Below are 14,889 nucleotides of genomic sequence, written 5' to 3' on the forward strand. Positions count from 1 at the left end.
TACCACACTAACCATCTGCAGAAAACAAAATTCTCTTCCATTTCTTCTCAACCCCTGTCCCGCTCTGCACCAAACCCCATACATACTACCTTTATCATGGGAATATAAGGATCCTGCTTGCGTGTTTTGTGCTTACAAGTTGAGAGAGACAATCATGTATTAAGAATTTTACTTTGCTACTAAGTTTTCTGTTGACAGAGACTTGTTATGGAGACAGATGTTGAAGTGACACAAACCATTCTATTCCTAGAATTTGAGGCATAACAGGCAGATTTCTGCATTTGAGCTTTACCATGTATTATATAAAATCAATAATAGCTATATGACTTAATTGTAACCAAGCACAATCTAACTATAAGGTAAATATTTTCTCCAAATATTTGCACTTAAAAATGGAAAATATTTACTAGCAATTCCCAAAATAGTTCTTTAACAGAAGTTCCTCCAAACAAACTTAACACTTTACTTAAATCCTTTCCTAGGTGATAACTCTGGTCAATTAAGTACCACCATTTCAGAGAGCAGATATATTATTAAACAAATAACTTGTTAAAATAATTCTCCAATTGGGATTTTTTAATACCTCATAAAGTAGTTCAGAAAGATACCAAATACAATGGTAAGGTACAAAAGGTGATAGACTAGGATTCGGAAGACTTGTCCATTTATTTAACTATGGAACCTTGGGTAAGTCACTTATGAGATTCAAGTTATTCCTTTGCAACTGAAATAGTAGCCACCAATTATTGTCTGTTTAAAATGTACTTGCCTTTTTCACAGTACACATGGTCCCAGACTTTCGATGGCTCAACTTACGATTTTCCATATTACGATGTTGTGAAAGCGATACGCATTCGGCAGAAACCATACTTCGAATTTTGATCTTTTCTCAGGCTAGTGATATGTGGTTTGATACTGGGCAGTGGCAGCAAGCCACAGCTCCCAGTCAGCCACGTGATCACGAGGGTAAGCAATCAATATACTTACAACCATTCTGTTTTTCACTTTCAGTACAGTATTCAATAAATTACATGAGATATTCAACATGTTATTATAACATAGGCTTTGTATTAGATGATTTTGCCCAACTACAGGCTAATGTAAGTGTTCTGAGCACGTTTAACATAGGCTAGGCTAAGTTATGATGTTTGGTAGGTTAAGTGTATTAAATGCATTTTTTTTTTTTTTTGGCGGTATGTGGGCCTCTCACCGTTGTGGCCTCTCCAGTTGCGGAGCACAGGCTCCAGGTGCGCAGGCTCAACGGCCATGGCTCACCGGCCCAGCCGCTCTGCGGCATGTGGGATCTTCCCAGACCAGGGCACGAACCCGCGTCCCCTGCATCGGCAGGCGGACTCTCAACCACTGCGCCACCAGGGAAGCCCAAAAATGCATTTTTAACTTAGGATATTTTCAACTTACGATGTGTTTATCAGGATGTAACCCCATCAAAGAAGTCAAAGAAGATCTGTACTACATGTATTCTGTTACGAAGTTGTCACAGCAGTTACTAATGAAGACCTAATATGATCTCCTATTTTATAAACAGGTAAGCTAAAGTTAAGTATGGTTAAGTAAGGTTCCCAGTACAACCCCGCTTGTTACTGATGATGAAGCTGGAATTAGAACAAAGGTCGGCCTTATTACAAAGCCTGTGCCTTAAGCTATATCACACTTACTTTAAAATGGATAATAATAATTATGTCCCTGCCTGCCGAAAAGAGTTATTGAGGTTAAAGAGAATGAAAAAGTTTAAGAATTTCAGAGAAAATTCCCTAACATAGGATTCTCAATTCATTTGAGAATATATGTCATCCTCAACTGCGGCTGCATAACAGAATCACCTGGAGATTTTTCTGTTTTAATCTATTATACCCAGGTCTCACCCAAGACCAACTGACAAAAATCTCTATTTTTAAAAAACTCTCTAGGATTGGGAACCTGATTGAGTAACTTTGATTAAACAACCATGCCCACAGAAACAAAAAATTCTGAGTTTGGATGAGCTCTAGTTTCTAACTTTTCTAACACGAAAGACATCCCTCCTCCTTATTATTCTTCTTCCCTGGGTCCAACATAGGAATGATTTTCATCTATCTGTATTTAAATAATGATGTTTCCTTTATTGTTTTTCCTTTTTTTCCCCCTTTTTTTTGGCCTCACCGCATGGCTTGTGGGATCTTAGTTCCCCGACCAGGGATTGAACCCAGGCCCACTGCAGTGAAAGCGCCGAGTCCTAACCACTAGACTGCCAGGGAATTCCCTGGTTTGTTTTTCCTAAATGCCAGACAGCTTATTACAGTATGAGGAAACCACTGAGTTAATCTGATTCCAGCTAAAATCAAATAATTTTTGCATTTTTTGTAGCCTGCAATTATCAGGTGCACCTATTAAGTTTATAAAAACATTAAGAACAGCCTGTGGATACTTAGAGAATCCAAGTTTGAGAGCCAGCGGCCTGGGTAAAGGTTGTCATTTTAGAAATGAAGAAAGTGAGGCCCACAGAGGTTGTGAAAATGCTCTACTTAGGAACAAAGACAGAATCAGCATTCAAGTCTCATTTTCAATCCAGGTTTCTTGGACCATTAGTCCAGGGCTCATATTATAATTGATAATAATCTCGGAATACAGATATAGGTTTTCCAATATTGAATTTTTTGCTTGAAAGCTCAAATTTTATCATTGGCAAGAATAGTATCAGTTTTCTTCCATGATAGGCATGCTTTGTATATTTCTGAGTACTGAAAAACTGTGTGGCAGATAGACTCTAAAGGTGGCCCCCATAACTTCTTCCTGATATTAACACTTGTATAATCTCCCCTTGAGTGTGGGCGGGACCTGTGATTGCTTCTAACCAAGAGAATATGGCAAAAGTGACGGGATGTACATGATTATGTTACATAGGCCATTTTTCCCTTGCTGGCTTTGAGGAAGCAAGCAAGTCATGTTAGGAAGGCCTACACGGCAAGGAACTGAGGACGGTCTCCAGCTGACAGCAGCAAGAACTGACACCTTCAGTCTGACAACCCACAAAGAACTGGATACTGCCAACAACGTGAGCTTGTGAGCAGTATTAACTGATACTGCAGCTCTGCCTGACACCTTGATTGCAGCCTGGCCCAGCAGAGGACCCAGTTAAGCCATACCCTGACTCCAGACTCATAGAAACCATGAAATAATAAGCATATATTGCTTTAAGCTTCTAAGTTTGTGGTACTATTGTTAAGCAGCAATAAATAATTACTCCATGGTACTTTATCAGTCATCCTTTCAAGTAAAAATGGCATTCTATTTAAAAAAAACAGCTAGTTCAGCTTGCAATTCAATCTCACAAGTGCTTTTCCTCAAGAAAAACTCTACACTGCAGATACAGAAATGCTTTATGATGCATACTACCCATTTCGTCACACAGAATATTTAAAAAGAAGTGTATTCAAGGGTTGAAAGTTAATAAAATTAGAAACAATTTATTATTTCCTCAAGAATATTCTTAAGTGAAAGTGAAATTTTTCTACTGTGAGTGCTTGGTGGCCACCGATACAAAAACTACTAGTAGGGTTGGGTGGCACTGCCTTGACTCATATTAAGGCACCAGCAGTTTCACCCTCCATTGCCTTTGTACCACTAGTGCAAATGTTAACAGAGTGAAAAGGGCAAATGTCTTAGTGTTAGTATGACAATGGTTTTGACCTCACAGACTACTGAGAGTCTCAGGGAACCCCAATGGTCTGTGAAATACACCACTGCTCCAAGGCAACGCTTCTATTTTTAAAAGCACATACTTAAATGTATGTATGGATGTGTGTATGTGCATATTTTAAAAACTCTGGGCTAACCTGGATTGAAATCCCAGATCCATCATTACCAGCTGTGTGGCCTTGAGTGAATCATTTAGACTCTCCGAGCCTCAGTTTCCTCAACTATAAAATGGGGGAAATAACTGCGCTTACCTCATAAGAAAAGTCATAAGAATTAAAAGAGATTAATTTATATATAGCATCTAGAACTAAGACTTACCCATGTTGACGGACTAACAAATGTTAAATATTACCTTATATATTATTTCTGTTAAAAGTTTTAAAAACTAAACTATGAAAGTATGTTTTCAAAATAAACAGCAATAATGACCTTGGAAAAATCTTCCCAATTAAGAATGCCTGGTTTAAGGGCTTCCCTGGTGGCGCAGTGGTTGAGAATCCGCTTGCCAATGCAGGGGACACGGGTTTGTGCCCCGGTCCGGGAAGATCCCACGTGCCGAGGAGCGGCTGGGCCCGTGAGCCATGGCTGCTGAGTCTGCGCATCCAGAGCCTGTACCCCACAACGGGAAAGGCCACAACAGTGAGAGGCCCATGTACCACAAAAAAAAACAAAAAACAAAAAACAATGCCTGGTTCAGTTTACTGTCTTAAGAATTTTGCCATTATGCAATTTTCATTACTGATTATACTTTTTTACTCACCTTTAGATAGCATAGTTTTCAATATTACACCTATTTAATTTAAGCATATTACCTGATTTATTGACAGGTTGGATAGTTAGTTCCTGCAGCTATTATTTTGGGTATTGGCTGAGCCATCATAAAGATGGTGACATTTTCTTTTTTTATACTCTAATAAAGATGTTAAAAAAAATGGTATATATGTGTTAATCCCAATCTCCCAATCACAGACTCCTTGTTTATAACAGCCCTTCCACTTTCCCTTGCTCCTTTTTTTTTAACATCTTTATTAGAGTATAATTGCTTTACAATGGTGTGCCAGTTTCTGCTTTATAACAAAGTGAATCAGTTATACATATACATATGTCCCCATATCTCTTCCCTCTTGCATCTCCCTCCCTCCCACCCTCCCTATCCCACCCCTCTAGGTGGTCACAAAGTACCGAGCTGATCTCCCTGTGCTATGCGGCTGCTTCCCACTAGCTATCTATTTTACGTTTGGTAGTGTATATATGTCCATGTCACTCTCTCACTTTAAAGATGGTGACATTTTCTGATAGTGATTATGTTTCTACTGGGATGGTGACTAACTATGACAGTCCACAATTCTGACTGGGTATCATAATATCCACTGTGTCCCTGATCTAATTCTGTAGTTTTAGAAACACTTACAGGTTTAGACATGCTCTGAACAGTATCAGAGCTATGTGAAGATTTAGATTCAGGATGAAATCTAGGCAAGGCAGCCACTGGATCTGATGTCGGGTGTTTGTAGTGTTCACTTGTAGGCTTGAAAACATCAGTAACACCTGTATTTTAAAATTACAAAAATATTGAATATTTCTCTACACAACCAATTTTGTCAAAATATTTCACTTTAAAATTAAAATAATACAATAATACTATACCTTGACTGACTGTCTTTAATTCCTTTGAAGATGAGCTGGCAGTACCTCTGTTCAAAATATCTGTAAAAATTATATTTATTTAAAAAATTTTTATTTGAATGAAATATATATTAAGATAATAGAAAAAACTTTCCAAAAATATATCCATATATAACCAATAGTTGAAGTATATTTTTTTCTCTTAATGGTGACAGGGTTGTATATAGATCTGGGTTATTGTGACTGGAAATCAAGCCCTTCCCCAATCTCCATGCCACATTCACACCCCTAAAAGCCTGGAAGCTTCATTATGGGCAAGCTGATGGATTATCTGTACCATTATTCTTGACTTCTGAAAGGGATACCATCAGAGACTGCAGACTAAATTGAATCTAGAGTTTACAAAAGTATCTCATATCTACCTACTACACCAAAAGTCAATTTGAGCCTGACATGACCTTGTATCAGTTTAATATTGCTCACTCTTATACCCATGTGAACCCATAACTTCTAGGTTATTGAGAAATCAAATGAAAATTTAGAAAATTGCTAATCAGGAGAAGATACAAAGCAGACAAAACAATCCCATAAGACATCAAAAAATTTCCTTTTTCCCCTCCTAGTAGAAAAGAACCAGATCTCATAAAATAATTCTATAAATTAAAGGGTCACACAAAAGTAGGGTTTCTGACTAAGCACTACAGAAGTCTTCTCGGAGAAAAATCTGCTCATTCAAACAACCTGGTATTGTTTTCGTTCAGAAATTCAAGGTAAGTATTTATCCAAACCAGTAAAGAGCTATTCCTATAGTACTTTTTGGTGACTGCAGTGTATCAAACACAAGTTTTTATCCCCCCTCTTACAGTGGTTCTTTTTAAATATTTAGCTCATGTTCCATATGCTAAAATATTTTATGGCTCACACATAAAACATCAATAAAATCATTTAAATTCTGAGTTATTTAGAAAAGAAATTTCACTGGGGTCAATTTTCTTTCTGACAGAATCACTTAAAACTAATACAGGACTTTCTTGGTGGTGCAGTGGTTAAGAATCCGCCTGCCAATGCAGGGGATAAGGGTTCGAGCCCTGGTCCTGGAAGATCCCACATGCCGCGGAGCAACTAAGCCCGTGCACCACAACTATGGAACCTGCACTCTAGAGCCCACGAGCCACAACTACTGAGTCCGTGTGCCACAACTACTGAAGCCCGCACGCCTAGAGCCCGTGCTGCACAAGAGAAGCCACTGCAATGAGAAGCCTGTACACCGCAATGAAGAGTAGCCCCCGCTTGCTGCAACTAGAGAAAGCCCGCACGCAGCAATGAAGACCCAATGCAGCCAAAAATAAATAAATAAATAAATTTTAAAAAATGGATATTAAAAAAATACTAATACACATTATTCTAGTTGAGTACTAGTCATCTATAACTGATATAAATCCAATGTGAACTGTCATGCTTTCAGTAAGATGATTTGAATAATATTGAAATATGGCAATATTTCAGTATAAAAATAATCACAGTGACTAGGAAACATTAAGAGAATATTCTGTTCCTCTATCAGCCGCAAATATGCCAACATGCCTACTTCTTTGAAGTCGCACTCCACTTAGCATCTCTCAATTTGCCACAGGAATTGATACCGAAAATTAAACTAAATTAAATTATTCTACCTTTTATAAAACTGAATAGAAGTGCTATTCTAAGTTCAGAGTCAAGAGAAGTAAGAACTAGGCTTTCAGAAAGTTACAAACTTTTCTCTAAACTACACTATTATGCACTGCTATAGTAAGCAAGAAAACACTGGTATGCTGGCTACATTCTTTGGTAAATTCTCCTGGCTTAACAAAAGTAAGTATAATGAGAAAGAATCTGTTTCCTCATTCTCCGCTGAAACTCAGTATGTTGTTCCTCTGCATTTTACACATTTCTGATTGGACATCTTAACAAGTATCGTTAATATCTTCACTTTAACATTATAACAATGTCAAGTCTAATTACTCTACCAGAAATCCACAAAGGTACCGGACATATTCTCCTAGAAAGTGTGGATTAAGGATTAAGTGTGCTGACTGCTTGCATCATCCCAATATAGCAGCTGAAGATCAGGCCACTGTATATTCTTCATGAATATACAGTAATCAGGAGTTGCTGAAAGATGGGTGTGGCCAGAAGCTAACGGCCATGTTGGTACACAGACCAGCACCTTTTAATTTTTGTAGCCATGAATCAAGATGACTCTGATGAGGCACTTGCCTGGGTATAAGAAACTCCATCAGAGACTAACACAAACTTATTTAGTAGTCTGATATTTTAAGCAAAGCATTCCAATACTTCCTTTTCCGGGTACATTTGGGCTTAAGGGAAAAAAAGAAAAATTAACAAATAAACAAGTAAATAGGCTACTTGGCTCCAATAAAATTATGATTTCTAATCTCAAAAGGCCTACAATGTTGTTAGGTAATCTTAACCTTTAGGTAATTTAGTTAACATTTTCCTTTTCTCTCATATGATATTTTTACCTCTCACATCTCCTTATTCAACTCCCCAACCACATTCTCTCTCTGATTCTCACAAATTCTTATTGACCTCTATGCTCTCTCTCTCACCTCCAGCTCCTTATAGAGTAACAAGGACATATAAGACAGCCCCAGGTTTTCCATTAGAAGCAACATCTTATAAAACTTTGCTTCACTGAAAGTGAATGCTTACTTGAAATGGCTGGTTTTGAACTTTGTATCTCTCCAACAAAGATCAGCTCATCATCATCTTCATCCTGAATTCCTTCTACTTTCTTCTGCCATGGTTCCAGCTCTTCTTCTTCACATTCCATGAACAGTTCTGCCATTTTGGAATTATCTAATTTTTCAAGAAGAGAGAATCAAATTTTATTTTTTAAATATGTTTTTTTGCAATACATAGTATGATATTTAAGATCTACTTTAATATTCTGATAGCAATTACTGAACTGATATTTGTCAGTAAATGGTAACAGAAGTATGAAACTTGGAACTCAACCTCTAATATCTAAACTAGTAAAATTAATCTAGCTAGATAGATAATGGATGACAGTAGTTATTTACAGTGGCTAATAAATGTTAGGAACAATCAAATCCAATCAAAGTGAGTTTCAGTTTTATGACTAGAATATGATTACATCCATGAAAGGATTGTACTTATTATCTGAAAACCCCCCACAAACTTCTGTATTAACAAAAGGGAGATAAACTGAGACTAAGAAGCAACAGGTGGGAGATATGCTAGAAAAACTGAACCAGATTCAGGGATACCAGGCACAGGATAAGGCAGGGATGAGATGCTGGAATGAAAATAGGATAATTAAGTGAGGCTTATTCCATCCCAGAGCAGATTACGTATTTCTCACCTGAAGAAACTAAGTAAAGAACATACTGTGGATACCACCAGCCTACAAGTGCTGACCAATCACACAGAGCTACCAGAAAGCATTTTAGTGCCTCATTCTTAAGTATGGATAGACACCCAATAAGCCCCAGAAATATGACTAAAATCTCCAATGTGAAAGACCAAAGTAATAAAATGGACCAAAAGATACTAAAGAAAACACAGATAATACAGAGAACAAGAGAAAACATTAGAGGCTGTAATTAGCATTTTTAAAGAGATAAGATAGGAATGTTATAAAAAGTAATATCCTCAAAGCAAAAAGATTAAAAATAAAATAGCCAAAATTCAGTAAAGAAAAATAAAATAGCCAAAATTCAGTAAAGAAAAATAAAATGCCAAAATTGAGTAAACAGCCCGTAAGTGGAACTAAAAGTCAAAAAGTATACATATACTAAATAGAGAAGACAAGTTTGTTATAAAATCAATTTCAAAGGTACAACTCACGTAATAAAGGCCCAGAAAAGAACAGAGAAAAAAGGGGGTATAATCAAAGGAAAAATACAAGAAAAATTCCCAGTTCTAAAGGACATAAATCTCTAGATGGAAAGGATCCACCAGCACCTAGCACAATGATCAAGAAAAAAACCTACAGTAGATGGACAAATCATGAAATTTCAGAATGCTGGAAATAAAGAGAATATCCTAAAATCTGAGAGAGAGAGAGAGAGAGAGAGAGAGAGAGAGAAGAAAGTTGGAATAATGATTTCAAAAGTCTTAGTAAAAATAATTTTCAATTTAGAATTCTATACCCAGCCAAGATTTTCGTCAAGCATGAAGTTACACATTCTTTCATCTAGAATAAAGATCCATGGGACTTCCCTGGCGGTGCAGTGGTTAAGAATCCGCCTGCCAATGCAGGGGACACAGGCTTGAGCCCTGGTCTGGGAAGATCCCACATGCCACAGAGCAAATAAGCCCGTGCACCACAACTACTGAGACTGCGTGCCACAACTACTGAAGCCAGTGTGCCTAGAGCCTGTGCTCCGCAATAAGAGAAGCCACCACAGTGAGAAGCCAGCACACTGCAACGAAGCGTAGCCCCCGCTCGCCGTAACTAGAGAAAGCCCATGCGCAGCAACAAAGACCCAACACAGCCAAAAATAAATAATGAATAAAATAAATAAAAATGCAACCTTTAAAAAGAAAAAAGAATAAAGACCAGCAACATCACACAAAATTTACCTCCCATTCACCCTTTCTATCTTAGGAAGACCCCCATCAAAATATGAGACTTAAGGAGGAAGACACAGAATGCAGAAAACATGACATTCAACACAATACAAAGACAAAGGGAAGTCCCAGGACAATAGCTGTTCAACAGGTCTAGAGAGCAACCAGCCAGAGTAGAGACGACCATTACTCCCAGGAGGAATGTCTCTAGGAGACCAAACACACACATACACACACACACACACACACACACACACACAGATTAACAATCAAATTGTTAGATTACCTGACAAGTTTTACCATATAGAAAATCAACTTAAGAGGCTACAGAAGGATGTGAGAAGACTTGGCTATAAATTTTAATAAAATTTAGCAAATTTTAAAAACCAAAAAATTTAAATTGCTGGATATAAAAGAAAAAGGAAATGTATCCATAATATATTATTACCATCGTATCAATACTATGCTCATCAGCAAACAATATTTGTTATAGTCATCACAATAAAAACATCAAATATGATTTAACCAAAAATTGAGATATAACTACATTGGGAGGTGCTTGGGGGTGGTGGTTAAGTGTACGAAAACTAAAACCCTCCTATTTCTTAATGGAAAAATCATTAGATAATGGCAAAAACTGATGATTCAAGAGACAGCAGTACATATTTCAAAAATTTAGAAATATGAAACTAATTATTAGAAAAACAGCTAAACTATTCAAAGTGGATGCCTTGAAAAAACAGGGAGTACGCAGGCCCAAAACACATGCACACCTCTCTCTTGCTTGCTCTCTCACTTTTCAAGAATCTGTGGGTATACAACCTATAAATTTCTGATTGTCTTTTTTAAACTATGTATTATTTTTAAAAATGCACCCAAATTAAAATAATAGCAATGAAGATGGATATAAGTGGCACTAGATATATGGAGTAAGATGTGGATGGGGCAACAACTTTGAAAAAATAAAAACAAAACAAAACAATAGCTCTAGAGTTCTGGCTTAGACAATGATATCCTTTTTTTATTAGACAATGATATCTAAAATTTATCTTTTAAATTAAATAATTTCTAAAGGTAATTTTACTAGATTAAAACAATGTCATTTCTACTTTTGACTCAAAATTAAAAGGTACTATGTGAATATAATGATTTGGGGATGGCATACAAAAGAAACACGTTAATAAATTGGTGCTATTTTCTAACAAATTTTTAAAATGTAGTTTCCCCTTCTATACAAATAATTTCTTAGCATAGTGTTGTTTAATGCTTAGTAGCTCACCTACCATAAAAGAAAATAAAAAAATCTTCCACCCTCCCAAATGTAACCAATTTTAAGAACCTATCTCTTTTCTAAACCTTACTTAAAAAAATATATACAGAATGCTCTAAATGAAATAATTGAGTGTAATTCATAGTTTACCATTTGCATATTGTGTCCCTCAGAGCCCTCATTTGTACTGTTTTTTCCATCTAAAATACCCTTCCTCCTTACCTTATACTGTCCATATTATTCAAGTATAGTAGAAAGAGCATGGACTTGACATCAAATTTAATAGCTCAAATCTTCACTGCACCATTTCTAATGTAACTCTGGAGAAATTACTTGAATCTGTTTCCTCACCTAAAATATGGGTGTAATATCTACCTAATAGAAGTGGTAATGTAGATTTAGGGAAAAGCTATATAAGTATCTAACTTCAAGCAATACTCAACAAAATATTAATTCCCTACTCGTTCCCAACTCTTGGTTCAATTGTAATTCCTCGATAAACTATTAGACCCTGTTTTTCTTCCACCTTTTACTACGCTGACAGCCTATGCCAGGCAACTCAGAATATACTATATACAATCTCAAACTGCTATTTCTTAATGTGTCTTAACTGTACATGTCTAACTCCAAAGTAAGCTCCTTGAGAGTAAAGAACATATTTTCTTCTTCCTTTACATTTCCTTTTACACACAGTAGTCTACTGGATATGCAGTATGCACTTAACGTATGGTAATCTAAGGGCTAAGGAACTAGGCAAAGTCAGGCAATGCCAAATTAAAAAAAATGAGAGACCCATGTATATTGATAATAAAGAAATTTATATCTATGTTAATACCATGGTCTTAATGCCATGTTGATACATAGGTCTTCCTCATTCTTTTTAACTGGGTACCGTCACTGTCAATATATTCAAGACAGATGGTTGAGTAAAAAATTGTAAGGGCACATAATAGCATATATAGTATGATCTTATTTAGAAATAATTTATTTTTTGTCTATGCATAGAAAAATGTCTGTGATTATGTATACCAAACCGATAATAGTAGTTATCTCTGGAAATGAGGAAGAAACACTTCATTTCTACTTTACTGACATTTTTATTGTATGTATTTCTTTTATACTATGGTATTACTTTAATAAATTTAAGTGTTTTTGTGTGGTTTTTTAACGTGCCCACCTCTGTCTCTCTCACCTTTTCTCATGAAGTAAGGTTATCAGTACAAAATCCAAGTACACTAGTATCACTTGCAGCAGCAATACTTACTTTTTGGTTGAAAAGGGTTGTCGTTGTCCATCAAGTTGCAGAGTCACCTAAGCATTAACACATGACATCAATCAATTTTATGAGTCACTTTAAGTAGCACCAAATATACTGAAACATGATACTTGGGATTCAGAAATCTTGGGTCTAATTTCAATCTCCAGAAACTCACCATGTGACTCCAGACAAGGTAGCAAGGTAGCTCTTAGTTTTCTGCCCTATAAAATAAAGATACTGACTATTAGGGTGGATTTATTAAATTAAATGTACACACATTAAATATTTTTCTCTACAAAAAGTTTGATATACACATGCTACTCACTTTCCATAATTGGTTCATTCCTGAATGAATGCAAATTTTGTAAATTAAATGCTGCATGTAATAAGCATTTATTATTTGAAGAAATCTGAAACTATTAAATTACAAATAATTTTTGAAAGACACCCTTCTGTAAATGAGCAATCACCCTGTAATACATGCTTTAGTAAATCTGAATTTTGAAATGCTAAGTAATATTGACCTTTAACTGTTGCTCTTTACATTTCAGAAATAAATTAATATTATTAAAAAACACATTCAAAGAAATTTTTAGGTTTTGTTTCTTATCAACGCTAACTGAAAGGAACAGAAAATTAGTTGGATACACTTTATCATAGATTAACTCATTAAAAATAATTACTCATTGCCTCTGTACTCAATATAATGTGCTCAGTTCTAGGGAAAAAATTAAGATGAATAAATCATAGTCCTTGCCTTCAGAAGTTTACAATCTAATGTCTACGTTTCTTTGGGCTTTTTAAAAAGCTGTTACATTAAACATTTTCAAAAAAACATTTAAATTGCTTTCTTTAAAACAGGAATTTCTGTTCTGAATTCTCATGCATATACACATTTTTTTACATACAAGATAAACATGCTTAAAAAACTATTTCAGCTATTTTAAAAAGTTAAAACTTAAACATCAATACTCTAAAGTATTAAGATAAATAGAGTTAACTGAGTTTCCACATTTGTCAGAATCCTCAGAGTAGCAAAAGCAAGCTTTCTTGCTTTTTCCAATTCCAAATCATTTAGACTGAATTAGGTCAAAGGAAAAAAACGACTTTAACTCCAGAAGAACTTACTGGTATAAATGTTTGAATTACTATTACAAGAATCTCTAGTGAATTCTGTACTTAAGTAAATTCCCCTATTTCTGAGGTTTGGCTAATTAAAACCTCTGAACTTAATTATCTGAATAGTTATTGCTTGTCCCTAAACGAGAATTAAGGTAATGCATATGTCAAGTAGATAAATACACGACAATTCTTGCTTAGCATTAAGGACCTACTGCTACGAAGAATACAGAACATTTTTTAAGTCACAACTGTACAGCATTTGAGACTCATATAGAATCCTTCTATTAAATGATCATATACAATATCTATTGGTACAAATACCCTAAATTGGTACTAAATGTACGAGTAGTATATATAAACAAGTCATATCCACTGCCCATGACTACAGTGGTATCTTTTGAGGCTGATAGCAGCCACCAAGGAGCCTCAGTTGGTACATTCATAAACACTCTCAGATGCCATTAGATCCATAACTTCAGTCTAAAGCTGTGCTATCCAATAAGGTAGTTGAGCCCCCCCAAAACTAACAGTTTTGGTGGCAAGGCAAGGAATTCCATGGGACATTAAATCATCTGTTAGAGAAACAGAATATCTAGCAAAATATGCAAGTAGCAGCTTAGAATACCTGTAAGGGCAACTCCAAAGGGTCTCTAGGTTCTGCAACTCAGAGTTGGCACCAAAATAAGCGGAAAAGAACTCTCCACCTCAGCTGCTGACAAGTAACTGACTAATTCCAAGTAACTGACTAATGAAAGACCTCCTCCAGCACAACCCATTCAGTTTTTGGAGACTGCATGTATAAATAATTATAATTTACATACATATATTTTGTTTCAGCTTTTATACATCTAAAATTCAACTATCTTTTAAGAGTTAATTCTACAAAAATTAAAAAAAAACATTAGTGGATTAAAATAGTTACAATAGTAAATTGTATGTTATGTGTATTTTACCACAAAATAAAATATTTTAAAAAGTAATAGATACAATTTCACACCCACTAGGATGGTTATAACCAAAAAGACAAACAATAACAAGTGCTCGCAAGGATACGGAGAAATTGGAACCCACATACACTGCTGGTAGGAGTATAAAATGGTGCAGACACTGTGGAAAACACTTTGGCAATTCCTCACAAACTTAAAGTTACCATATGACCCAGCAATTCCACTCCTAGCAAGAGAGAATTGAACACGTATGTCTACACAAAAACTTGTAGATGAAAGTTCATAGAAGTATTATTGATAATAGCAAAAAGTAAACAACCCAGGGCTTCCCTGGTGGCGCAGTGGTTGAGAGTCCGCCTGCCGATGCAGGGGAC

The 14,889-nt window shown here is 35.8% G+C and overlaps 1 protein-coding gene across 1 annotated transcript in view; it reads right to left on the bottom strand.

Annotated features, from left to right (window-relative positions):
* Positions 1-12,468, bottom strand: part of ZNF280C (zinc finger protein 280C) — a 34,142-nt gene extending 21,674 nt beyond the window's left edge. Inside the window, exons 1-4 of the mRNA XM_065900615.1 lie at positions 12,453-12,468; positions 8,035-8,181; positions 5,344-5,403; positions 5,108-5,244 (exon numbers count right to left, since the gene is read on the bottom strand). Of these exons, the coding sequence (XP_065756687.1) occupies positions 5,108-5,244; positions 5,344-5,403; positions 8,035-8,170 (333 nt within the window). The 5' untranslated portion in view covers positions 8,171-8,181; positions 12,453-12,468. The remainder of the gene's footprint in view (positions 1-5,107; positions 5,245-5,343; positions 5,404-8,034; positions 8,182-12,452) is intronic.
* Positions 12,469-14,889: the final 2,421 nt, after the last annotated feature.

Source organism: Phocoena phocoena, chromosome X (genome assembly GCF_963924675.1).
Source record: "Phocoena phocoena chromosome X, mPhoPho1.1, whole genome shotgun sequence".
In the NCBI taxonomy this organism is placed as follows: Eukaryota; Metazoa; Chordata; class Mammalia; order Artiodactyla; family Phocoenidae; genus Phocoena; species Phocoena phocoena.